Below are 26,281 nucleotides of genomic sequence, written 5' to 3'. Positions count from 1 at the left end.
CAACTCAGATGCTTTTCATCTACATTGGACATGTGTGCATGGCATGAGAAGTAGTAACAAGGAACACCGAAGAAATTATGATGTGAAACTGTGAGTAGAGAAATTACATGGAAAAAAGATGTTGGTGTTAAAAAACTGGGAGATGGAGAAGCAACAAACGCAAGTTGTACCTGAATGTTGTTGCTACCCATCCATCCAACAATAGAGTGCTTGTTGCCACCTATAGGGCACATAGGTGAGAGAACAGAACACGAGCCTTTGTCCTAAGACCTACAGCAGCGAGCTCTCCAGTAGGGGTGCAATAGTAGGGAAGACTTGGCTGCAATGAAAATTTGAAAAAAAAATGGATGGTTTAATTAGGGAATAAAAACTCATTGATTACTTTCTTGATTTTTTTTTTTTCTTGGTTGTGCTAGTATTAAGTTCTTGATGAGACTACCTCCTCAAAAGAAAAGATTTGCATACATAGAGGTTAAAGAAATTGAGTTACAGTGAAGATGTTGTCATGGATTACTAATACAATAATGTACTACAGATGGATTCATCCAAGGGATTCAGCATAAGAGGATAACAACAGATAATTTACTACCTGGTTCCACCACATACAAATGAGATTCCACAGTGGTACATGACTAATAAATCTATTAATGCAAGCAAAGGTTCCAGAAGGAAAACCAAAAGAAAAATTTTGCTTGGGATATATTTTCATCTATGGTTTGGACAAAATTTTGAAGATGATTGAAGAGGACAGAAAGAGCATTTTTAATTATTCAAGGTTAATCCTCTATTTTGTTCTTTCTTAAGTAATATTTTGATTATAAAACCTCATTGGAGTTGGGCAACAAAATGTGATTATCAGCATATCTCATTGATCTATCAAAATTTTGAAAGGAATCCATCTCTTATCATGAGTGCAATTAGCATAAAGATCATAGACCTGATACTAATAAAACCAAAAACAAAAAAAAATCAAAACTATAGAGCTAATTAGGTGAAGCAACCAAAATCCCCTCTTCCCACCCACCAAACACGTTAAAATAAACTGTGAATTATGCCAACACATGTTGACAACTATCTAATTAAGAAATTGAGTTGCTGCAAATCATAACTTAATATAAATACATTATTATAGAATGAATATTGAAGAAAATAAGAAAGTATGATCAGACAACATAGATGATTACATAGATTATAAAATTGAAGGTAGTCTTTCAATCACATGAGTCACATAAGAGAAAAGTATATCAAAAGCAGTAGAAGCTCCTTCAAGAAGATTTAAATTTCAAATGGTTTATAACAGTGTAATGTGAGAGGACAACCTTGAATTAACAGGCCAACAAATAAGCATTCTGTACGATTCACAAGAGGATATCATTGCTAATAACTCATAGAAAAACACCTTTGTGATGCTCATCAACAGTCAAAAATTAAACCAAAAAATTGCCTCAGATGAAAAAAAAGCATAAGGAAACATCCAAACTTTGCGATGAGACCAAAGCAATGAACAAAGTACCTTAAATCCCAGTCTCACAAATGATGCATCATTTCCGACTGCCTACCATGGCTTAGAGTATTCACTTTGTTTGCCATCAGCAAAGAAAATAAAGAATAAGGTTTGGTGATGAAGACAATAATCTCTTTAGAAATACAGTAAGTTCTTCACCCCAAAAAAAAAAAATTACAGTAAGTTACCTACAAAGGAGAGTTGTCTGAACAAAAAGCATGCTCCGATAACAAAATAACAAAGCAAGAAAACAAATCCTTTCATGTAATGTGATGTCCCATCCTGTAAGTCAATAATTATTATTTCAAAGATTATTTAATTTACATTGATGATATATACATATATACAGATTCTCATTTAATTTTTTGTTTTTGTTTTTGGCTATATACCTGTAAAGTGAAGGATGTAACAATGATGGACAAAGCAATAGGAACTGGTCTCAAGGATGTTGAAGTCAAGGTCCATTTTAAGACCCATGACCCAGCAACCAATACAGTGAAAGGAACCCAAACCATATACCAAATTTATGTTGGCTAAGTGATTGGAATGGCTTTTGTTTGGTGAGTCAAAAAGAGATTGATTGACATTTAGAGAGTATTAATCTTACTACAAAGATAGAAATTTGTATTGCAGACCATAGAGCAACACCCAAAGATATGTCCTGCATCATGTTGGAAACCAAGCCAAGTTCCACCAAATTGGTGATCTGTCACCCACAAAAAAAAAAAACCACACCAAAAGAAATCAGAGTTCATCTATACTATTTCAACAGCACGTAGGGTGACCAAATGTTCTTTTGATTGACTTTTTGCACTTTTGTGGTCCAAGGGGAAGAACACCAGTAGCGAGAAGAAGCTTAGAAACCACAACCTTATAAGCCCTTGAATATACTAAAGGCATAGGACTTGGAAGTGGCTTCTTAGCCCTTGCTTCGTTATGCAGTATAGAAGTAAGAGAGATCGAGAGAGACCAAGATTGATCGAGGAGAAACCCCAAGCCAAATAAAAACATTAAAATTAGTAAAATTCACTGTGGAGCAATACCAATTAAAAACAGAACATTGAATCGTTTCGCATGGAATAGAAGTTTTTGATCTAGTCTCTCATGTGTGGCTTTACTGCTCAAAATTATAGTGATAGGAAATGGCGACAAAGCCACGATGAGAGACCAGATTCTCTATCAAACACATTGACAATAACTGCTAATTCAATCCATGATTTTGTGGAAAAAGGAAAAGATCAAGAGCATTAAGACTAACCCAGAAGCTTGTTTGTAGACAAAAGCTTGGTCTTGACCATTTGGATGGCAAGAACAACCTAAAAAGAAAGAGGAGGGAACTCAAACGCAATATTGGGATTTGATAGGAAATAAGATTATGACCCAAGTATCCACCCAAGGGATCCAACTCAAAAGTTGCTAGGTTACTCAACATCCCCTCCTAACTCAGTAATTTGATGAACACTAAGCGATCACTTTTGATGCCTTGCGTTTGGACCCCTCCAATGCCTCAGATCACCCAAGAGCCGAACAACTATAGTTTGATCATCTGGTCATTGAGGAGCTCCAAGATCCGTAACCTCCCAATATAGGAGGCAGCCTCAGAGCTCCTACAATGCCATAGGTCCTGTTTCTAGGACAAGAGGTATAGAAAGAATAACTTAAAAAAGATAAAAGATCAGTGATCACACTTCAGCATGTAAAATATGGATTTATTCCAGACTGCATTGGGGGGGGGGGGGTCATACATGCTGCAAATAAACCCATATGAAAAACAAAAGACAGACATTGATTCTATAGTTCATAGACATACAAACACTTACACAGAATTAACTATAAAAAAGGCTACTAGATTTGATGAAAGTGCAGCAGTTGAAAACCCTTAGCTACTTAGATGAGAAAAATAGGTTTCCCTTTAATTTGTCATGGCATCTCCATCTTGTCTCCATTTTTCGAGCCTATATCTTATTCCACAAAATTACAAAACTACTGTATAATCCTGTATTTGGGTTTTTTCTGTATTTAATGCGCTCTAGGCACTCAAAAGGATCCAAAACACGTACAGAAAAAGAAAGAGAAGAAAATAAACACTTCAATAATCTTGGCACCAAAAACCACCACCTACTACAAACAACCCCACTAAGTGTACCTAGAATAGAAGAATAGAAATCTCAACACCAAACCCCAAAATAAATACTAAGCCAAATAACTTTTCTCAAAATAATAATTAAAACAAGTCCTTATTTAACATAATTATTACTTCACACCTAACTATACTACTCCTAAGAAAATAACAACAACAACAATAAGCTCTTGTCCCAACTAAATGGGGTCAAGCACATGGATTCTTCCCCTCCAATCGGTTTCATCTATGGCACTGCTACACCAAGGCCTAAGCTATGCATATCATTTCTCACCACTTCTCCTAAGGTTATCTTAGGTTCATCTCAAGCTCTTCAGTCCTTCAATATGGATTATATCAGCTCTAACTGTGAGCATTTATAGGTCTCCGTTGGAACGTGGGTCATGACTCCTAAATGACTTTCTTTAAGCTTATCACTTATGGGACACTCCTGCACTCAACTCTATGATCGCTTCTTATTCCATTCAACCTAGTTTTGCCACTCATCCATCTTAGCATTCTCATTTCTCGCTAAGTAATCGAGTTTATCTATATGATTTTAATAGCCCAACACTTTGCACCGTACATCATAACTGGTCGAACAACGATCCTATAAAATTTTCCTTAAGCTTTAATGGAATACGCGATCACATAAGACCCTGACGACTTTCTAAGAGGGTAAAGGATACCCATACCCATCTTACCTTCTTTTGTCATGCTTAATGGTTTTGAGGTCTTGCATATCATGACCATACTTGCCTGGCTGTCCCTTAGGTACCACTCATATCCAAACTCTTTTTGATGGATATGCTTATATTCTATTCTATAATCTGTATATTGTATGTTGATTTTCTCATTTAGATCATTTTTAGTTTTTCTATATTAGATTGCATAAATATGGATTCTATATTGCATGCACATATGCCTGTAAATTAGTTTCCTACATTGCATAACTAGGATGCCTAGGCAACTTCTAGGTGGGCCCCACTCCAGCACCTTGGTTCTCCTGTTCACTTTGACAACTGTGATCATGAAAATATATTTTTTTATTAAGTATTGATGTTAGCATCATTCTTAGTTTGAGTGGGGATATTTGAAAACATGCGCTCCCAATAATCCCATATTTGTTTTTGTCTATGCCCATTCTTAAAGGAATGTGCACAAGGCTCAGTCCTAGGCATTCTGAAGATTGTATGTCTTTGAGGGAGCAACTGCCTGTACTTTTCTGGTATCCCAGGGAGTATTATTATAGCAGGTGCATGCTATCAACATCGTCTTCATCCAAAAAAGGGGCCGGGAAGATGGTGCTCTAGTTGTGATTTTAGATAGCTTACAGCATGACTCATTTGTAGGCTATTTTCTATTCCTGCAGGAGCTTAAAAATGTTCTTCGTACTGTTCCCGAGATCGTAGAACTGGTTGGTGATGATGAAGCAGATCAAGTTCTATGTGTTAATGAGCAGTCTGGGGAGAAGAAGGTAAAAGCTCTGCTGCAGTCTGTTGTCACCCGACTAATGTCTGCAAGTGAAAGCTCAATCTCAGACACTGTGTACAAAATGAAGAGGCGTTTGACCATGCAAAGGAAGGTAATCAGAGATATTTTCAAACTCTATATGATTTTAGAACTTTCATCATTTTCTCAATGGAACAATCTTATACTACGAGGGCTAGACGTATCATGTATAACAGAAATATTTGGTGATGCCATAATTTTCTGATTATTTTTTACCATAGGAAAAGTAAATCTCTAGAAAGCACTGGCTAGAGATACTTCACAATCTTATCATATTTATGCATTCTTGAATGTTCCGCTTTCACCACCCGTGAAACAGATTGACACTTTTTTTTTTTTTTTTCATTTTCTTCGGGAAGCTCAGTCAGTGAAGCAGTGATGGATATTCATTGGTAATCCTGATTTAGCAGGAATAGGGGAGGGAAATTCAGGGAGACTGTCGTACTTACTTCATTTAGGCATGAAGGTTCTATTGTGGTGGAAATAAAAACCAGTAATAGGGATTGGATGGCATTCTGTAGCTATAAAACAGCACATGAATTTTTCCTCACCTAAGTTTTCAGTCTCCTTTTTATCTGAGAAAGGATCATCAGCTACACTTTTCTGTACTTTTTCTCTTTCATGAGAAAAGATAATGAAAGAATGTTACAATTATTGTAACCATTGACAAAATTCATGTATAGGATGCCACTCAGGCAAGGCTAGGATGAGAAATTAACAAACTTTGAGTAGAGCAGAGCCCCAGCCCTACTTAGTTAATAACTAAGCCAGAGTTTTGGACTGGTCAAGTTGCATCCTTGTTCAAGTAGAAGTAGCGTGAATTTCTGAGGTCCATCTGAAAATTGTTTTTGTTCACCATTGCAATTCATATTTTCATGGCTTTGACAACAATATAACTGTATCTAATGCCAAACTTTTACTGACCTTTTATGTTTTAACATATATAATTCCCTGTATGTGTGTGTGTGTTCGTACACATCACTGGTCCCCTGGATCCCTAAAAGTATTTCATTTGCTGCAAGATTATTTATTTCTTATGTTGGATATGATATCAACTCTCAAATCTAGGAAAGGCTTATTCCAGCGATTCTGGGGTTAGCTATGCATATATGTTGCCGACCTCACACAGAAACCCTGTTCCTTATCTAGGCTTGGAAAGAGCAGTGCAAGGAGCACTGGTGAGATACCATCATGTGTGATATTAATGAATGGAAAAAATTATGTATTTATATACATACAACATGCGTTTCTTTTTTTTAATGTTATTTCATTTTGTCTGTTGCAATTTTAAAACTTTTTGTCATCACGGACCTGTTTATTCTTGCTGCTATATTCTTTTCACTCTCCAGTCTTCATATCTTCATTTTATTATTATTATTATTTTGTGGGAATTAGGTAAGACAATTGACAGACAAGGAACAACTGGTATTACGTATAGAGAAGCAATATCCTGGTGATATTGGTGTTATGGTTGCATTCTTCTTAAATTACATGAAGCTTAAACCTGGTGAAGCATTGTACCTGGGGCCAAATGAACCTCATGCGTATATATTCGGAGATTGTGTTGAGTGCATGGCAACCTCAGATAATGTTGTGCGTGCTGGCCTCACCTCCAAGTATCGAGATGTTCAAAATCTTTGTTCTATGCTTACGTACAAACAGGTAATGGACTTTCTTTTTGGTTATTCGGAACTGCAAGTTACATTTAAACTAGATTTTCTCCAGGCCCTTGAGAATGGTTCTCAGATTTGAGGTCCAAAATAGCAGACTTTAACTGAGATTACATTACTGGTCTCTAGTTGATTTATGATCAGTTTTCCATGGTGTCTGTACTCATGTTTTTGTGATACTTAAAACTGAGCTAATTGTAATTGGGCTATTCAGTGGCAAGCATCTGATCTAGTGTTGGCTGCAGGGTTCCCTTGAAATTTTGCAGGGGGTTCCCTTGAATCCATATACAAAAAGATACCTCCCACCTTTTGATGAATTTGAGGTTGACTGCTGCATTCTTCCTCAAGGAAAGTTCACAGTATTTCCAGCAATCCCAGGACCATCCATTTTCCTGGTCACAGCTGGAGAAGGGGTAATGCAAACAGACTCATTTGGAGAAAATATATCAGAAGGCGCTGTGCTTTTCGTTCCCGCTGATACTGAGATTACTGTTACTTCAACAAAAGGTTTGCAACTCCATAGGGCTGGAATTAATAGCAGGTTTCTTTACGATGATTGAATTAGAAGGATATGCTCCCTGTCAGCATCGTGTGACATGGTGTAGGTTATTTTTTTCCCTTTTTATTTTTTATTTTTGGCCTGTCAACATTGAGATTACTGTAAACTACTTAGAAAGATTTCTACCAGATAGGGTGGGGGTTTAGAGTTGCAGTTCCTGTTTCTAACTTGACTTGGAAGGATGCAGTGGTCCTTCAAAGAATACAGGTTGGATTCTTTATTCTGTTTTACATATTGTTGATTGTCAATTAAATCATTTGTTCTCTCATGTAGCAGCAACATTGAAGAGTACAGTTATAAGGGAAAGAATATTTTCCCATTCTGTTAAGAAAACTAACCTAACGCAGCGGAATAATCAATCACAATAGAAGAGAAGAAGGAATCACACACACACAACACAAGGTTTACTTGGTTCGGTCAGAGACCTACATCCAAGGATGAGATATGCTCTCACCAAGCATATGCAATCTTCAAATAACAGAGGAAGGTTACAGCCCTAGACAGTGACAAAACTCTGTACAAAGACTAGAGATAACAACCGAAACAATGGAACAACCACACCTGAATCAAGATGCAACCAGAGCTTCAAGTATCTCCTGCGTGAATCCAAGAGCATCAAATACCGAAGCCTTTACACGCACCAAACAGTATACACTGCTTCAGCCTTGTACAAGAGCAAAGAACCATCACCAAGAACACATCAGGGCTAACCAAAACCCTCAACACACAGATGAAGAACCAGCAGAGACCGAGAGCAATAACCCGAGAGCAAAATAGAGAGGAGAGAGAGTGATATCGTGCGAATGAGATGAGATCCTCAAAACCCCAAATACATATCCTCTAATAAGGTATGCAATTACCCTATTGCCCTCAAAACATAATAATAAGACAAACTATCCTATTACATGAAAAACACCATACTGCCCCTGCTAACCCCTGTTACATATTACACATTCTATAATAAATCTTAATAAACCAAGATCGAGAATCTTTCAACACGGATTCCCATCATGGCAATCCCACACTTTTTTTTTTTTTTTTTTTTTTTTTTTAAGATCAAACATTGTTGATTATAAAATAAATACAAATGCATACCGTAGGGAATCAAATACACTTAACCCTCTAATATCGCTTGCTCCCAATACATCTATCTCATTGGTTCTTTTATCTTTGAATGAAGCAAGACAATCACAGTCCAAAACCCCTTAAGAGTCAGGAGCCATTGGGCTCAACCAATCTACATTGAGAGAGTTGCAAGGCATCTTAGTTTAACTCCCTTTGAATGTTTTCAGGTCACTCCCCAATGGGATCGAAGTCTGATCCTTTGCCATTGACCTTGCAAGGAAGTCTGTAATTGGATTAGCCTCACAAAAGTGAGTAATCCTCCACTCTAAAAACCTCCAAATAACTCTCCAATCCATACTATTGTTGAAGCAGGAACCAACAGATCTAAAGAGACTATGGTTGTCACAAGACTCACAACAAACACCGAATCGGTCTCTATCCATAACTTTCAAGAGCATGTGCTGCTGCCATACCCTTCATTAGATACGCGTATATCCTCTCCACCCAATTGCCTGTCCTCCCATCTCACCCCCTCCCCCATCTAGGCTTGCTTGTGTACTATGGACAAGCTTGTGTCAGGCCCTTTCTGAGGGCAGGGGCATGGGGGTCCAGGATCTGGATCCTCATTAGACCTATGAACTCTGCTTCTAGGCTAGAGTTGACTCCCAAGTACTAGCAGAAAAAAGTCAGCACCTTGGCTCTTGAATGCCAAATCAAACTCACCCACACAAGCTTGGCCTGGATTCCCCAAAGTTAACCCCTCAATGTTGGTTTACACCAGCCCTCTAACACCACTTCTTTAGGAGACTTGTTAGGCAGCACTTGAATACGAATAGTAGCATGCTTTGCAACATCTAAATCATACTTCCCTTAACCCACCATCCACTTTCTAAGTCTCAACCTGCAGTTCCAAAGGGATTGCCCTAAGACCCATTATATCCCTCTTGTTACATTTTTATCTAGAAACATGGTTAAATATTAACAAATATATACTTCTTTTGGTAATGAAAAGTAATTAATTACGGGATGCTGTGAAGTATCGTAAAACTCAAATTGAGAAGATCTTGATTTCATATGCCCATGTAGAAGTCAAGTAACAAATCTAAGGTGTTCCCCCCCCCCCCCCCTCTCTAACTATTACTATTAAACATACCAAGTGCTCATAAATGAAAATAGAGGTAATACTTGACATGTTCTCTTCATCTCATTAAGGGAGAACATCTAAGGAAGATGGTCTTTAAAATTGTGAGCAGGGGTCTCAAATTATCGGGTTAGGCGGATCTAGATCTGACCTAGCTGGCTTAACAATGCAAAAAGGTCAAGTAGATTGGATAGGAAGATAAGATTTTTTTTTTGTTTGTTTGGGGAATTAGACAACCAAGCAAGAACTGAATCCAGGAAGTGGATAACGGCCAGCAAGTCTAGCATGAAATGGACTGGGCAGCTATAGAATGGGCCAAACAATTCCCAACTTTGACTCCACCAAGAGAGTTACTCAATGCTCTTTACAGTTATAGAGTCCACATTAACTTTTAACTCCAAGGTGGTCACTCAACATCTTTTACCTTTTTTAGTGGGCACATTAGTTAATAATTCCAAGCTTGTGTTACTCCTCTTTTTTTTTTTTGGATAACCAAGTAGTTCATTCATAAGGAGCATAGGAAGTGGCCGAGCAATAACCACTCATTGGAATCTAACCAATCTTTCGGACTCCCAACCGAAAGGTCCTTTTGGGCTAGGATGTCAACTATTACATTAGCTTTCCTAGGAATATAAGAAATCTGAAAATCTACAACATTTTCAGCTAAGGTGTGGATATCTTCAATCAAGGGCTTCACTGAAGAGGGAGAATCTGTGCTATGGCTTTTAATTAGCATCACTAACTGTTGATTGTCCGTTTCCACTTGCACATAACCAATGCCATGCGCTAAATAGTGAAGCAACCCTTCTTGGAGTGCAAGGGTCTCACCTTCCAAAACCGAAGAGAAATGAGATGGGATGGACCATGCAAGTTGCGGCAACCCTTCCTAATCTCTCACTATAAACCCAACTCCACTTTTGCCTGTCTTTTCTTTCCACGAAGCATCTACATTTAGCTTGGAAAAAGGTTGAGCCGGGGAAGCCCAAGCACAACCCCTATTATCAAGTGAGTTTGGTATCCCTCCACCCCCATATTGAGTCTTTCTTCCATGTTGCAAAACTCCTCATGAGCCTTTGTAGCCTAAAAAATCACCTCTCTTGTTGTCCACCTTTTTCCCCCTTTGGTTGGTCATTTCTTGCTCTCCACAAGGTCCATGCTATGAAGGAAATAAACTTGTAAGACTTTTCACTTTCCTTTCTAACATCTTTCTAACCTCTAATCCACTCGGTCATACTACTTGGAATTGTTGAGGTACTTCTCCAAGATAAAGGGCTGCCAAACCATACTTGTCTTGAAAAGTTACATCGAAATAAAATGTGTGTGAAATCTTCTTCTCATTCCCCGCATTCACCACAATTGTCATCCCCCTTAATACCTCTACTATTCAAGCCAACCATAGTTGCAAGGCTTTCATTGCATGCTCTCCACAGCAAGGAGATAATTTTGGGCAGGGTGGGCCATTTCCATATAGTATTCCAATCTTCAAGCTGGAGCTCTTCCCATCCATGAGACTTTGATGATGATGGCTTACACATCTCCTCTTCATATTGGAGTCTTTCTTGGAGCTTATATGCACTTTTCACCGAGAATATACTGTCATTAATTTCACCCCATATAATTTCATCTTCCTTTTGGAAAAGAGATAAGTGAATGGACAATATTGCTTCCACCTCTTTCCTTATGAACCATTTTTTGACCTCCTCTTCTTTCCAAGTTCTAGTTTCTTTCTCTATGAGTTCCTCCACTATATTCATAGTACTCCCGAAGGGCTTGGTGAAGTAATCCTAGAACCTTTTAGTTTAGGAACCCAAGGATCTGTCCAAATGTTTATTTTATTTCCCTTGAAAATGCTCCAAATCCACCCTTTCTTGATGACAACCCTTCCTTCCAAGATGCTTCTACATGCCCATGATGGGTTGTTTCCCAATCTAGCCTCCAAAATCACTTGACGGGAAATAGATTGCCTTCATAAATCTTGCCCAATCCGATATCGGGTCTATCATCAACCTCCATGCAACCTTGCTAAAAAGAGCTCGATTATGCATAAATGGATCTCTTAGTCCAAACCCCCTTGATATTTGTGCTTTGCCAACCTCTTCTAGGACACCCAATGTATTGTTCTCTTCTCTTCATTGCCACCCCAAAAAAATGTAGCTGCCTTAATTAGCTTGTACCTTTTAATGAATGGTCTTTGAGATTTTGAAGTGTGAAGTAGTGTAATTAGAGGAGGGAAGAGCCACCGACTTGAGTAATATCTCTCTACCCCTATGGTTGAGTAGTTTCTTTAACCAACCACTAAATTTCTTCTCCATGTTATCACTTAATGAGTGAAACAACTTCACCTTGGAAACCCCAACTTCCGTAGGCAAGCTAGTATTTTGAGGGACCATCTCCGTATTTCACTTTAGAGATCTTTAAGAACCATCTCTTAACTCTTTGTAGAGTGTTTGGGCTGAAACACATGGATGATTTGTTGTAGTTAATTGTTTGTCCTGAGGCTTGGCAATAGAAAAATAGGCACTCCTTGAGAATATAAATACTACTCAATCTTGCTTTTGAGAACACAATGCAATCATCCGCAAACATAAGCTGAGCAAAAGGGGCTTTCCTACCTTTAATCTTGATACCCTTCACCACTTTTTCGAACTCTTTTTTTGCAATAATATTAGATTAGAAAAGGGAACATATCACAAATAAAGCCAGGGAGAGGGGATCACCTTGTCTGATATCGCGTTTCATGTGATAGAGAATTTCTCTCCACCATTAATGAGGAAGGTGTAGGTGACTAAGGATATTAAATTCATTATCATATCCACCATCTTCACTCTAAACCCCAATCTAGTAAGAATAGAGAATATAAACCACCATTCCAACCGATTATTTGCTCTCTTCATATCAAGCTTCACTGCCACAAAAGACTTCTTTCCTTTCTTTCTCTTTTTGATATAGTGAAATGCTTCATGGGATTTAAACATTGTATAAGATCAATCTTCCTTTGATGAATGTTGATTGAGCGTGGGGAATTGTCATAGGAAGAATGTCATGTAGTCTCCTTGCAATAATCTTGGTCACTACCTTGATAGCCACTCCACAAAGACTAATTGGTCTAAAGTCCTCCACCTTTTCCGGGTTATCTTTCTTGGGGATTAAGCACACAAGTGTCTCATTGCTTCCTTCGGGGACCTCACATGTAGATGTGGATTAGTTCCCAAAATCTTTGAAAGAATGGAGGGGGGGGGGGGGACCATCTGCACCTTAGCTCTTGAGGGGATTCGTGTCAAAAAGTGATTCTTTGATTTCATCAAGTGAAGGATCCTTGAGCAGGTCTTCCGTATGTTGTTGTGAAAGAGTAGGCTAAATATAACTAATGGCAACCTCTAGATCACAGTCCTCAACCTCATCAGAGGTAAAGAGCAAGGAGTAGTATTCCAAAAACACATCATAAATTTCCTCTTGATTCTCACACCAATTTCCTTCACCATTTATGATTTTTAGCACTCTCTTATGCCTCCTATTGATGGTACTAGCATGAAAGAAAGCAGTATTTCTTTCCCCTTCTTGTAGCCATTGGATTTTAGATTTTTGTCTCCACATTATTTCTTCATAGCTAAGGAGATTCTCCAATTCTTCCATAAGTATGTTTTCCTCTCCTTGTGTGTGGTTCTCCACAGTTAGCCCTTGTAAGAATGTTAGTCTCTTATGTATTTTTTCAGTTTGCTTTTGAACATTTCCAAAGACTTCTCTATTCCATATTTTCGAGTCCTCCTGACACCAAGTTAATTTCTGAAGAAGAGAAGACTGTCCTTCAGCCTTGTTCCAAGCCCTTCGTAGGAAGGATTTTTTAGCCACATGGACTCAAATCTAAAGGGTCTAGCACCTCGTGAAGGTCTCCAATCAGTGTCTAGTGATAGGGCATGGTCTGAAGCGCAAGCAACCTCAACAAAGATTGCTACTTCCGAAAATGCTAACATCCACTTTGAATTTGCCAAAACCCTATCCAACCTCACCCTTATATTGTCTCTTCCCACCCTTTTGTTACTCCATGTATATGTTGCCCCATGTGCACCCAGATCAAGCAATCCACATTGTGTTGTAGATTCCTTGAATTGTGAGATATCCTTAGTGCCTTTACAACCAACTGCCTCCACTTCTTTTATGCCAGGCTAATATTGAATTGAAGTCCCCTTATACATAACCGTTTCTCTTTTTTTCCCCTTCCTATCTCACCAATGTCTTCCCAAACTTTCCATCTCTTACTTTTATCAAGATCTCCATAGATTGTTGTAAGGAAAAAACTATTATTATTGCCCATTAACAATGTACAATCAATGAACCTTTGAGAGCTTTGAATTACCTCTATTTTGAACGGGTGCTTCCATACTAGAGTCCCTGCCTTCCCTTTCGGATCAACTGCGAAGCATTCATCGAACTTGAGTTTCTTATGGATTTTCTAGGCTTTCCTTGCTGGAATCATTATTTCCATAAGAAAAATCACATATGGATTCCTTCTTTTGGAGAGATTATGCAGGGCTCGGAATGTAAAGGAAATCGCCATACCCCCACAATTCCAGCTTATGCAAATCATGATTGCTCGTGGAGCTGGTACTCCCCAACCTCCACGGGTGATGTCTCTAAAAAAGACGTATCTTGATCATCAACTTGAGTTGAGTCTTCCTCCTTCACAATTGCTCCACTCCTCTCTTTTTTTACTCATCCCTCGCTATCAAATTGACTTTGGACTCCCTTCATTTGATTCACTAACATGGCAAGGTGGATTCTGGAGTTGCAAAGGTATAGGATTGTAGTTTGGAGAAGAGGGTGATACGTGGTTTTGTTGGTGAAAGGCCACAACAGATGGGCCTAGAATATGGGAGTTAATGTGTGAGTTATCAGATGCAGTTGGATCCCAATGTTGTTGGGCTGGTGAGTCTTGAGAAATTAATTCAAGGTTGTTATGGGCTTGTGTGTTGATGGGCTTAGTGGGGGTGATGAAGTATGAATGGTTAACCAAAGTGGTTCTATGTTGGTTATTAAGATGGGTTAATGGGTTGGGCTGAATTGGCATATTAACTAGGGTGGTTTTGAGGGTGGGTTAAATTGTTGAGGTGGGTTGGCAAATTAGGGCTTAGTAGAGAGACGTTAGCAAGGTTTGGGAGCAAAGATACCCAAAAGGATTTGTATATTTGGGATCAACAAAGCTGCCGTCAGGTTTGGGTGTGTTTGGGAGTAAGGTGTGAGAAAGCACTTTATTGCCCAACATCATGGTTCGGGGGATCTTTTTGTAGAGGATGTGGTGGCAGGTTTGTTGGGGCAAAGGTGAGTGAAGATGGGCTAGCTTCAAAGGTGGGAGAGTGTATTTCAGGAGCTGTTTGTGGCCCAAGTTGTAAGGACAACTGCTGAATACTACTGAAGATTTGGGAGACAGGTATTAGGGATGTGTCAGTATTTGCATTGATGGCATTCGTCTTTCCTTCTCCGGCACTGGTGGTTTCTTGTTCTTGTTGACTGCTAATCCACCTTTGGTAAAACTTACGTTGGGTAAAGTGTATTGATGAGGCCTCCACAACCAGTCTATGGTCTATTGTGATGCCTCTCATATGGGACCAAGACCTTGCATTCTTCTTGTTAGAGTTTGATTGGAAAAAACCAAGTAGGGCATCTCATGTCTTCCTGCCCAAGAACTCCACACAGGTAGCAAAATACTGGTAGTTTTTCAAATTTCAAAGTTACCATTGCCTATGTACCATCCCTTCTCTGTGATGTAGCTTCTCAGTGGCCTCATGTCGTTTGATTGTCACTCTACATCTAAAGTATTCCACTCTAGCTCCAAGTTGGTTCCCCTGAACTAGAATACCTCTCCCAGATTCTCTGCATTTTTTTGCCAATTGAAAGCCAAATTCAAGGTTGAACAAATCTAGAGGGATTTTGTGGAACTGGATCCAGAAATCCACTTGCATGAACAACCGCTTTCTAAGGTTCCAACATTAATAGGTTGCCCAAGGCGACTCCTCTATGACATTGAAGAGATCTTGAGGATATTCAAATTGAAACATAAAGGTATCCTCTCATATAGGGATAATGAGTATTGGCATTACCATATTCCATACCTTCGAAAGGCCTTTGAAGATTGTCTATCTCCGGTAAGGTTTCCCAACCAAGACCTTCCCCACTAAAGTATTGATTCTAGAAATTCTTGCTACATCTTCCATCTGCTCATCAACATCCAACCTAGGGGTGTCAACGGTGCGGTTTTGGGTTGAAAACCCCCCAACCCAAACACAAACCATTTAAAAGATAACGGTTTCGGTGCTGTTTGGGTTGGGGTTATTAGTGGTTTGGATTCGGTTTGGGCTAACGGTTTGGACTAAATTAAAAATCAATATTGAAATTTATTTTATTTTTCCTCAACTCCTCACAGACAAAACTACAAAGAGAGAGGAAGAAGACTCCAAGTAAATCTAGTGATGGCATTAGCTTGATGCCTTGATCCAAAGACCCCCCTAACCCCAAAAAATAAAGAATTTAGATTCTTCTATCATGTGTTGACCAGCTTCACAATCTTCACCCAATGAAATTGGATTTATATGATGGCTCAACTTTAAATTACTTGTGGTAAGGAATAGATCTACTAGTGCCTAGCAGCAACGCATGGTCCTACCATCATGGCATACAATTACAAAAACATGATTCTAAATATCACAGGAATAAAAACACCATTACAAAATAGCTCTATTTTGAAAAGAATAAACAAAGGGTATCAACAAACAAGAAAGTAACTTAGAAAAACTTTAATGAGTTCATCTAAAAGCATTGAATTTCAACCTCCTTCTTAGTTGTTGAATACTTTGTTCAAGTACATCTGTTTGAACCAAATCAAATAAAACATGAAAAATGAGAATAAATAAAAAATAAAAAAAAGCTAAGCTACTTTAAAATCTAAAATATTTATAAAAAACATGTCCTTGAAAGTCTTCACAACATGACAACAAAAAGCATAACATAATAGAATGTATATTACTAGATTTCAAATGACTCAATAGTACACTACCTTAGTATTCAAAAGTTAGAACAAGCAGACAAAGTAGTAGCTGTTGAACTTGATGCCATGACGCTTTCTAGCACATTGCCTAACGCATTGTTTAACTGATCATCAAGATCATCAGTAGGTTTAGCTACACACCAAAGTAAACAAGTTATTAATTGAGAAACAAAAGTTCATTATAAAATATATGATTAAGGGGAGGGAAGGGAAAGGGAAAAAAGAAAAGAAAAAAAAAACCCCTCTGAAATCAACATTAGAACATCCAATCTCGAAGACGTATTAATGCTTCAGCGTTGGTTGCTAGTAGCTTGCTTCGGTACTTATCGATGGCACAATCTCTAGCACTAAAAGTGACTCAGATGCCACAGTTGAAATTGACATAATTAGTATATCACGAGCCATCTGAGCAACATGTGGATATCTTGACCCATTTGCCCTTATTAGCCAATCCATAAAAAATTATCATCATTATCGGTGCATGGGATCTTTGGGTCAATTAGATTTACATCTAACTAAGATATACATCCACTATCCATTTCAGCTATCACAGATGCCGCAAATTCCTAAGGAATACATAAATTGTTAGTAATATTAGTAATTAATATAGAAATTTACAATTCTAAAAAATGATAAACTAATAGAATTTAAGTAAAGACTAAGGAATCACATTTACTTATAGTTACTGTTTTAAATTTTCCAGAATGAGAAGGCATTACAGTTGATAGATTTTCATATCTACTTTTATGCATACTCATGTATTTATTAAACAATTGGTATAGTGCAATCTTCACCTTGTTGAACGTAACATTGGCATTTGAGTCTAAAGAAACAACTTTTGAAAATGCCCATTTTACAAAATCAAGCTTGTAAAGAGGGTCAAATATCAAAGTAATGGCTTGGATCGTACTATAACCACTCCAATACTTATCTATATTTTCTTTCATCTCCACTGCCATTGACCTCATGAAACTTCTTTCATTTGAAATTTCCTCTAACAAACTTAAATGTATCTCCCATATATTGACAAAATATTGATTGGATGTAGGATACTTGGAGCCAGACAATAAAACAATAATTTCATAAAAATAATGCAAGAAACCTATCAAACATTTAATATTTGACCATTGATCTGAATTGGGCATACTTGATAATTGTTTTCCAAATCCTTAAGGACCTCAAATGCTTTTCGATAAAAGATTGCAAATTCAAGCATAAGATAAGTTGAATTCCACCTTGTGGTGATATCTCAATGCAATTCTTTATTACTTTCTAATCCCATTTGCTTACAAACTTTCAAAAACTTTATCTTCCTTGCTTGAGATGCTTTCACATAGGTTACCACATTGCACTAACTCTACAGACTCATCAATACATTTCAATCCATCATGCACAATTAAATTAAGAATGTGTGCAAAACACCTATTGTGAAAAAAATTCTCCATTATACAGAAGAACATTCTTGAAATTTAAATTCCTCTTCAACATCTCAACAAAACTGAAATTACAAGTAGCATTATCCAAATTAATTGAGAATAATTTTCTTTCAATGCCCCAATCATTCATAATTTGAGAAACCATGTTACAAATATACATATCAGTATGAGGGGGTGGCATTATGCAAAAACTCAATAACTTCTTATGCAACACCTAATCCTTATCAATGTAATGTGCAATGTACCCATCATTGGATATTTATGACAAAAAATTATTTTTCAAAGAGAATTTACCATTAAAAGAGTAAAACAAAGACTTGATTCTATTACCCTCTGATTGGTAAAGTTTCAAAATCTTAGTCATCTGTATATTTCTACTTATATAAGTATAGTCTGAAAAAAGGTAAGAAATCAATTTCTTAAACCCCTTATACTCAACAAAAGTTAATGGTAACTCATGTCTAACCACGAACCTAGTGATTTTGTCACGTACAAAGTCTTAATCTTTCTGTTTGTTTCTTACCATCATTTGCCCTTCATTTCTAACCATAAGCATTTGTTCCACATCAACATTTTTCCTCTTTGGACAAGTTTGAAGATGTCTTCGAAGAGTTCTAGTTCCATTTCTAGTACTATTAGCCTTATATATATTTTCACATTTTTTGCATTCAGCTCTTTTTATTCTATCTTCAAAATTTTTTATATTAAGTACATTGAAGTCATCCCATACTGTACTTCTCCTACTTCTCTTTAAAGTTGTTGCAGCAGTTATGGCAGCTTCACTAAATTGAGATACCATGGATGGCACTTCAGGATATTCCAATGCATCATCAGATATCTCATCATTATTAGACTCATCTACATTGATAGGTCTTCTTGACATTTTCCTAATCAACTAAAATAAATGTGATATACCATTAAGCACAATTAGTAAAATTCAATATTAATAACAAAATGAAATGGAAATGTTTTTAATAGTAATTTATCATTGTCACCATAATGAACCCTTATGCACACATATTTAGAATATGATAATGAAAAAATTTGATAGATCATGAATACAACCATACAAGGCTGAGGCAAAATGAAAAGAAAATGTTTTATATGGTAATGCAAAATCACATATTGGTATAACCAAGAGACATATTCATTTTAAACACTTACACTTTAAGAGGCAAAAAATGATCAAATTAAGTTATAGACAAACACTAATAAACAAAGTTCTTTCACCAAAAAATTTATTAAACGAAGTCTCAATAAATGTGAAAGCAAGCATACCATTATTAAACAAAGTTCTAAGAAAAATATTAAATAAAATTCTAAGTAAAATATTGGTAGAACTGAGCAACATCAAGGCTGCCCCTACTAAAATATTGTGAATCTTTTACTTCAATTTCTCAAGATTGGTGGATCTGACTCTAATCCGAGATCCAAGGTCTCAAATCCCTATTTTCATAACCTCTTTCCAACTTTTGATTGTTGTAAGCTTCAATCAAATAAAAAACATTTAAATATATTGTATTCATGTGTTGTCTCATTTGTGATTTGTTCTTTCACTTTGTCCAGCTAGAATAAAATATTAAGATATACTATATTATTAAAATTCTTGATTCATGCTCCAACATCCAACAAAGATGAATTATTTCAGATGTACAATATTATTAGAATTCTCGATTCATGTTCCAACATCCACCAAAAATGAGTTCTCTCTCTACTTTATTTTCTTTTTCCCCTATTGAGATATTAGCATTTTGTAATGTAAGATACTATTTTTCCTCTCTCTGTTTTCAACTTTTTGGGTAGAATTGTAGAAAGCTATTGTTTTTAACTTCTTCTTCTTTTTTTCTTTTTTTTTTTTTTTTTTTTTTTTTTACTCTTATAATCTTATTTGTGAAACATACCGTTCAAGTGTTCAACTGCAACATATCAAGAGTGAGTATAATCAGTATATATTGAGATTTGAGAGTGGGTTAGACTACTCATCATTAAGGTAATAAGGTTTAAAATCAGACTTTTGTGGAAAAATAACAGTCTTATTTGTTAACTTCATTCAATTTAGAATATCACCAGTGGTTATTTGTTAACCTCATTCAATTTAGGATCATCACCACTCACCATTGTCACTAGTAATTATTATTTTATTTAGACAAAATCGTATGTTTAAGGTTGAGGATGATTTTGTATTTCTGTGATCGGTTTGAACTTTGAATTTAATCTTCATTTATTTGAAGAAAATTTAGGCCTACGGTTTCAGTAAGTTTGCCATTTTAAAAATATGACCTCTTTTTATCAAATTAATAAATAAAAACAAAAACATATGATAGTTAGATGGTCTGTGAATCTGTGATCATCGGCAAGAAGAATGGCGAGGTGTGATTACCTAGAATTGCCAAGGTGATGAAGAGCGAGAGAAAGAAGAACCAAGAAGATGAAGATGAGTAATCGAGTATAATCTCGTTGCTGCTTGCTTGCTGTTGCTGGAGTCACCGCTGCTTGTTTGTGGCTGAAGTCATCGCCGCCGTCACCGAGAGGGAACATGAGAGAAGGTAAAATGTGAAAGCAGCGAAACAAGGAAAATGAAAACCCTTAACTTTGATTTGTGAAAGTGAAAATGAAATAGTGAAACCGAAATGGTGAAACCGAAATGGTGAAACCGTAAAAGTGTAAACCTTAAAATTGAACCATTAAATGAAAATATAGGGTTTGCCACTTTGCCGGTTTGGTAATACTTAAAAAATTAAATGAAAACTTGAAATTTGAGGAATGTGAAATGTTGAACCAATGAACCTTAAGGGTTATTATTTTTCAAATTCAATGGTTCATTATTTCATTTAATATTTTTATTTTAATTTATACTAACGGGTTAATGGGTTGTGGTTAGGGCCTATCATTTCGGGCTAGCAGGCCGCACAAGGGCTGGCCCGACCCAACCCAAAACTCTTCGGCTGAGGGTCCTCAGCCCAAACACATTCCATTAAGGTTCAGTTTGGGCCGGTTTGAGCTATAACGGGCCAGTTTATGTTGAAAATTGACACCCCTAATCCAACCCATCATCATTTGAGAGAACCACTTCAAAGAAGTATCTGCCACCATTCCCACTAGTATCCGGTGGTCGTCCCCTTCGTTTGCCTCTTGCTGAAGCCCTATTCCTACCTTACATAGACTCCATTAGAACAACGCTCTAGTATTGTGGTGGCACACATTCATTGATGGGGAATAGCACTCACTATGGAGGAAAGTTAACAGAAATTGCATTCCAAGTCAAGTGTTATTAACTATACTGTACTCAGTGCACAAACTTAGAACTGCTTATTTTTGAACTTAAGTTCGAGACTAGACATTCAATGAGTGAACATTTAATAAACATGCCAAACATGAAATTTAAAGGTTGTAACTAATGTACAAAGTACTTACATTTAATAACTTAAGAAATGTCAGATTTGCACAACCTCACACATATTTTTATGACTTGAGTTCATGGCGAAACATTCAACAACTGAGTAGTTAACCAACATGCCAAGCATAACATTTTTTAACAATCTCAATGTGAATTTAAATTTTAATCCAAAAATCTTCTTTATGCTATTATAGTTGAAAATTTAAAGTTTTATTTTGCAGAATGTGAAAAATGACTAGTCAAGTCGCCATTGACAATTGGTATGTTAATATAAGGCAAAATGATTTAAAATGTAGCAAATGCTACTACATATGCATTAGAATGTAGCAAATGTGACCACATGTGTTAGAATATAGCGAATGTGACTACACCAACTAGAATGCAGCAATAGTGGTTACTCATGTGTCCGCATGTGTTAGTCTTTGAAAATTATGTTTATCACACATCTAAATATGGTAAGAAAAAAGAAGTGCAAGTTTGGTTAAAGTCCTTAAAAGTGGCTCGACCATAGTCTTCCATGTAACAAATGTGGTGTTTACTTTTAGATTATGTCATAATACATAGTTGCTAATATATTTTATAAATATGTTACATAAGTTGTTCATTGTACATAAACAAGAACAAATGTAGTGAAATTTGAACCAAAGTTTGTCTAATCAATTAGGGCTACTAACATAGTAGACACAATACTATTACAATTAAATGGACACTACCTACAATAGTACTATTACAGAAGGAAGAAGAGGGTAGAAACGAGAAACGTCTTAAGAGAGGAGAGGCGAGAAGCACTAGAAGAGAGAGAGATGAGAGAGAGAGAGAGAGAGAGAGAGAGAGAGAGAGTGTGTGTGATCGATGATGCCTTTCAAGCTGTTTTACCATCATTGATATTAAATACCATATCCATAACTACATCTTCATCAATGTCAACGGGTCTTCATCAATGTCAACGGGTCAGGTGTAATCATCTAGGTTGGTTAGACGCGTTATCTAGATTTGATATGGTTGATAAAATCGTCATCCCAGTGATGAGTGGATGGTTTAAAAGAAAGTTTGCGTAAGCTTGCCATACTTTGATGGATGGTTTAAAAGAAAGTTTGCGTAAGCTTGCCATACTTTGATGGTTTGTCTAATCATTCGGCAGATCATTCAAAGGAATTGATGCGAAATCATCATAACCCAAAACGCGTGTAGAAGGCAACTGTGGGCCATCCAGATAGAGACCATTGGATTGGAATCTGAACCAATGGAAGTGAATGGTGTTGATGTTGAAGATGGAGTTTTCTTGAAGTTCAAAAGAAGATTTAACTCAAATGCTAACTGATTTTGGAAAGTGGATCAAGAGTTTGTTGAGGTACGTTTAGAGGGTCCCAAGGATCATGTTAGACAACGAATAAAGATAGCAATCATTGTCAACCAGATTAAAGCAAGGTTAGATGAGACTTAACTTCGAATTACGTGGTACATGAGATCAAACTCAGAACAAAACTTTTGATGAGATTAATCTCAGTTGTTAGGTCATGAACCAATAAGCTACTGTTACTTCTAAAGCTTGGTATGAAACCTAAAATGAGATGAACTCATCAATTTTTTCAGTTAAATTAGGAGAAAGAGATATCCAACAAACTTATTACGATTCATTAGTCTAAACAGAATGACAAAACCTACATAAACTTTCCATGGGGAGGTCCTGGGTTTGTATAGTAATATTCCCCTACCCTATATATAAACTCTTCGGATTCAAAAAAGAAAAACGGAATTCAGTAAATCCTAAATTCAGAAACATTAGGATCTTGCCCCCAGTTAATCTGAAGGAGCGAAGAAGATGGCATCCTTTGTCCTCTTCGAGCTGAATAGCTTCTCTAGTTCAGGATCCACATTGAAAGCACCAGCAAGCACTTGAGGAGACAAAGCTTTCCACACAGAGGTAGCACCGGCCATATGGGTGAATACAGGACTGCATGCACAAACATTAACAATCAAATAAGAATTTGAATCCAGTGAATATGGTGTATGGGTAGATTAAAGGGCTTGATTTGGTATCAGAAACTGGCACTGAACATCAAGAATTAGCGCAACAGAGAGAGAGAGAACTTACTCTGGAGTGCTGATTATGGAGAACCAATGCATGCCCTCATCGTTGGCGATCTTGGAGACGACATGGAACCTTGGAACAATGAACAGATTACCAGCCTTGAGGGTGGTCTCAAGCACACGTTTACCATCGACACCTACGACCTGAACACGGCCACTCCCCCTCAGCACGTAAGTCACCTGATAGGCAGAGTCGCATGAGAAACCAGGAGAACACATGGAATGTCCATCGATCCTAACAAGATCAGAACCAAGTCCAACTTTTTCCACCAGAGGAAGATTTTTAGTGTTCAACACCACAACACGACCACCATTAGGGATATCAGTATCTAACGGCGCTTCCAAACAGTTGAGAGCCAACCCTTTTCTGAGCTCTGCCTTGGGCTCTGGCAAGTTAAATCCTTCTTTCAGCTTCACAATTCCGGTGCCTGGTTGGCTTCCAACGAGAGTCTTCACTTTATCCTCCGGCAAGTCAAAAGCTCGGGCAACAAACTCGGTGGTTAACCCATTGAGGAATCCATTTGAACCAGTAAGATAGAATTCGGTGAACTCACCCCTTTTGCGGGATTTAGAGGTATCACCTAGGAACAGCACCACGAGATCCTTTTCCCGGTCGTTGAACCACCAGGTCACGGTACCGAACGGGAGGGCAAGTGAATCGCCCTCCTTGATCGGAATCACCTTCTCCTCAGATTCAGGAAGCACGATCCCGGCCCTGCCGTATCCTTGAATGACATAGGCGATCTTGGCGGAATCAGAGTAACTAGGAAGCGCAAAGCCATTCTTCTCGAGGGCAAGCTTTGCCGCTCCGATGTTGCCTTCGTCGAGCATGGGAAGTTCAGAAGGCACCCATGTATAGTAGGATCCACCATCTCCACCATAGAGTTTCTTTGCCAACTGGGGAGAGAGATCAACAGCCATTATCGTATAAATCTTTCTCAACGTGATCGGCACTCAAGAAGAAAGAAAGAGACTTGGAAGTGGAGTTCTTTTTATCACTGACGAAGAATTTGATGCTTCTTTAGCAGGTATTTATAGGCTTCAGTGGCCAGTGAGTGTGACAAATGAATTAGGGCGAAAGAAGAGGAAGCGGAACAAGATAAATCTGTTGGGATAACCGATTACATATTTCTTTCTTTTTTTTTTTTTTTTTTTTTTGCTTGCCATCCCCGGTTTTCAAGGCTTTGCCCTGACTAATCCGGTCTGCGACCCGGGTCGCACACTGGCTGTGGTGGGTGAGTCTCCGAGCGCGAATTTTTTGCATTCACAAGGTTTCAATACAGGAACCTTGCTTAAGCGGACCAAGCTGCTTACCACTTGGACCAACCCCCATTGGTACGATTACAGATTTCTAACGTATAGATTTCAAACAAGTTCAAAGTTCCTTGAATGGATATGAATATTTATTAGTGCTTATAAGTGAGTATTATTTAGAAAATTGAAAACCAACTGAATTTCTTAGATTCTCTGAGCAAATTTCGCTCGGAGCCTTTATTTGACTCCTAACAAACTTAATATTCGGAGCTGACTTTCCGGCATTCTAGCCGGCCTATTGCTAACCTTTCTTTTTCAAGATCAACTTGTTATAAGTTCGGGAAGTTGGTTGGATACAACAATTAAATTTTAGATAAATAATTTCAAAAGATTGGTTCAAATGGCAGAAGACCAACTCCTCATAAAAGATTAGTCTAAGATGGCCAGAACATCTTAGTTCCAAATAAATAATTTAAAAAAAAAATGCAAAATAAAAATATATTTGATTTAAATGCCTATCATATTATACTATACTATTATATTATACTACTATTGTAGAAGCACAAACTAATTGTAGTACTAGTATAAAAACACGAATTATAGGGAGATGCCTATGTTTTCTTACCCAAAATACCCTTACTCATTCACTTAATAGACATTATTAAATGATATCCAAAAATATAATTTTACATTTTACATTTAATAAGTATGATTTGAATTAATATTAATTCCATCTTTTCTTTTAAGATCATAATTAATTTATAAATGTTAATAACTAAATATTGTTAATAGATTGTTTCAAAGCCTTGAAAATAAGAACCAATAATTCACCAACGGGGGTTGGTCCAAGTGGTACTTGGTTCGCTTAAGCGAGGTTCCGGTATCGAATCCTTGTGGATGCAAAAATCCCCTGGGAGGGACTCACCCACCATAGCCAGGTGTGCGACGCGGGTCGAACCACCGGTTTATAAACCGGGGTTGGCAAACCAAAAAAAAAAAAAAAAAAAGAACCAATAATTCTTCACTCTCCTTAGTTATTAAATCTTTCTTTATTTTAATATTTATATAACCCCACTCTTCAAATTCTAAAAGAATACCATCTTAACTCCCTTCTTACTTTCCAATTAATTCATAAGAAATTTAACTTTGTAGTATTAAAGAAGTGTTTTATCTTAAACTCAAGGCTTTTCTCTCATTTTCTCATAAATATCTCATCCATAAGGGGGAAAATCCCAAAATTCTTCATAAATGTTTTTTGGGCCTGTTTGGTTACTTGAGTCTATAGATTTCAAATTTATGGAGTCATGGTTCATAAAATTAACTCCTTGCTTAACCTAAATTTTTTGAATGAAATCTATGGAGTCATGGTTCAAATGTTTAGGGCCTGTTTGGTTACATGAATCAAGAGATTTCAAATCTCTGGATTCATAATTGCGAGATTTATACCCGTTTGGTTGTGAAAATCTCTAGATTCATGAAATCTAAAGATTCATA

At 37.1% G+C, this 26,281-nt stretch overlaps 2 protein-coding genes and 1 pseudogene across 2 annotated transcripts in view; 1 reads left to right on the top strand and 2 right to left on the bottom strand.

The window, feature by feature from the left end:
- LOC149018403 (mannose-6-phosphate isomerase 1-like) overlaps window positions 1-8,052 on the top strand; it is a 9,790-nt gene extending 1,738 nt beyond the window's left edge. Inside the window, exons 2-5 of the mRNA XM_089153886.1 lie at window positions 1,902-1,963; window positions 4,879-5,208; window positions 6,531-6,797; window positions 7,051-8,052. Coding sequence (XP_089010012.1) covers window positions 1,902-1,963; window positions 4,879-5,208; window positions 6,531-6,797; window positions 7,051-7,365 — 974 coding nt within the window. The 3' untranslated portion in view covers window positions 7,366-8,052. The remainder of the gene's footprint in view (window positions 1-1,901; window positions 1,964-4,878; window positions 5,209-6,530; window positions 6,798-7,050) is intronic.
- Window positions 8,053-16,626: 8,574 nt separating this feature from the next.
- LOC149018402 (zinc finger BED domain-containing protein RICESLEEPER 3-like) lies at window positions 16,627-18,928 on the bottom strand (annotated as a pseudogene).
- Window positions 18,929-23,194: 4,266 nt separating this feature from the next.
- Window positions 23,195-24,485, bottom strand: LOC149018401 (glutelin type-A 3-like). Its single transcript, XM_089154352.1, has 2 exons — window positions 23,538-24,485; window positions 23,195-23,396 (listed from the first exon to the last, which is right to left on the bottom strand). Exons 1-2 carry the CDS (start codon window positions 24,452-24,454, stop codon window positions 23,243-23,245), a joined length of 1,071 nt encoding a protein of 356 aa, XP_089010478.1. The 5' UTR covers window positions 24,455-24,485; the 3' UTR covers window positions 23,195-23,242.
- Window positions 24,486-26,281: the final 1,796 nt, after the last annotated feature.

Source organism: Hakea prostrata, chromosome 4 (genome assembly GCF_041222555.1).
Source record: "Hakea prostrata isolate BN-2017 chromosome 4, UWA_Hpros_2, whole genome shotgun sequence".
Taxonomy (NCBI): domain Eukaryota; kingdom Viridiplantae; phylum Streptophyta; class Magnoliopsida; order Proteales; family Proteaceae; genus Hakea; species Hakea prostrata.
The sequence above is the reverse complement of the archived record's forward strand: the minus strand, read 5'-3'. Positions and strand labels throughout refer to the sequence as shown.

What these genes read in the sequence shown, in the direction of transcription:
- LOC149018401 (XM_089154352.1), bottom strand. Translation starts at nt 24,454, where the DNA reads ATGGCTGTTGATCTCTCTCCCCAGTTGGCAAAGAAACTCTATGGTGGA. An exon ending in TCCATAATCAGCACTCCAGA is followed by an intron (nt 23,397 to 23,537) that starts GTAAGTTCTCTC and finishes TTGTGCATGCAG; the next exon opens with TCCTGTATTCACCCATATGG.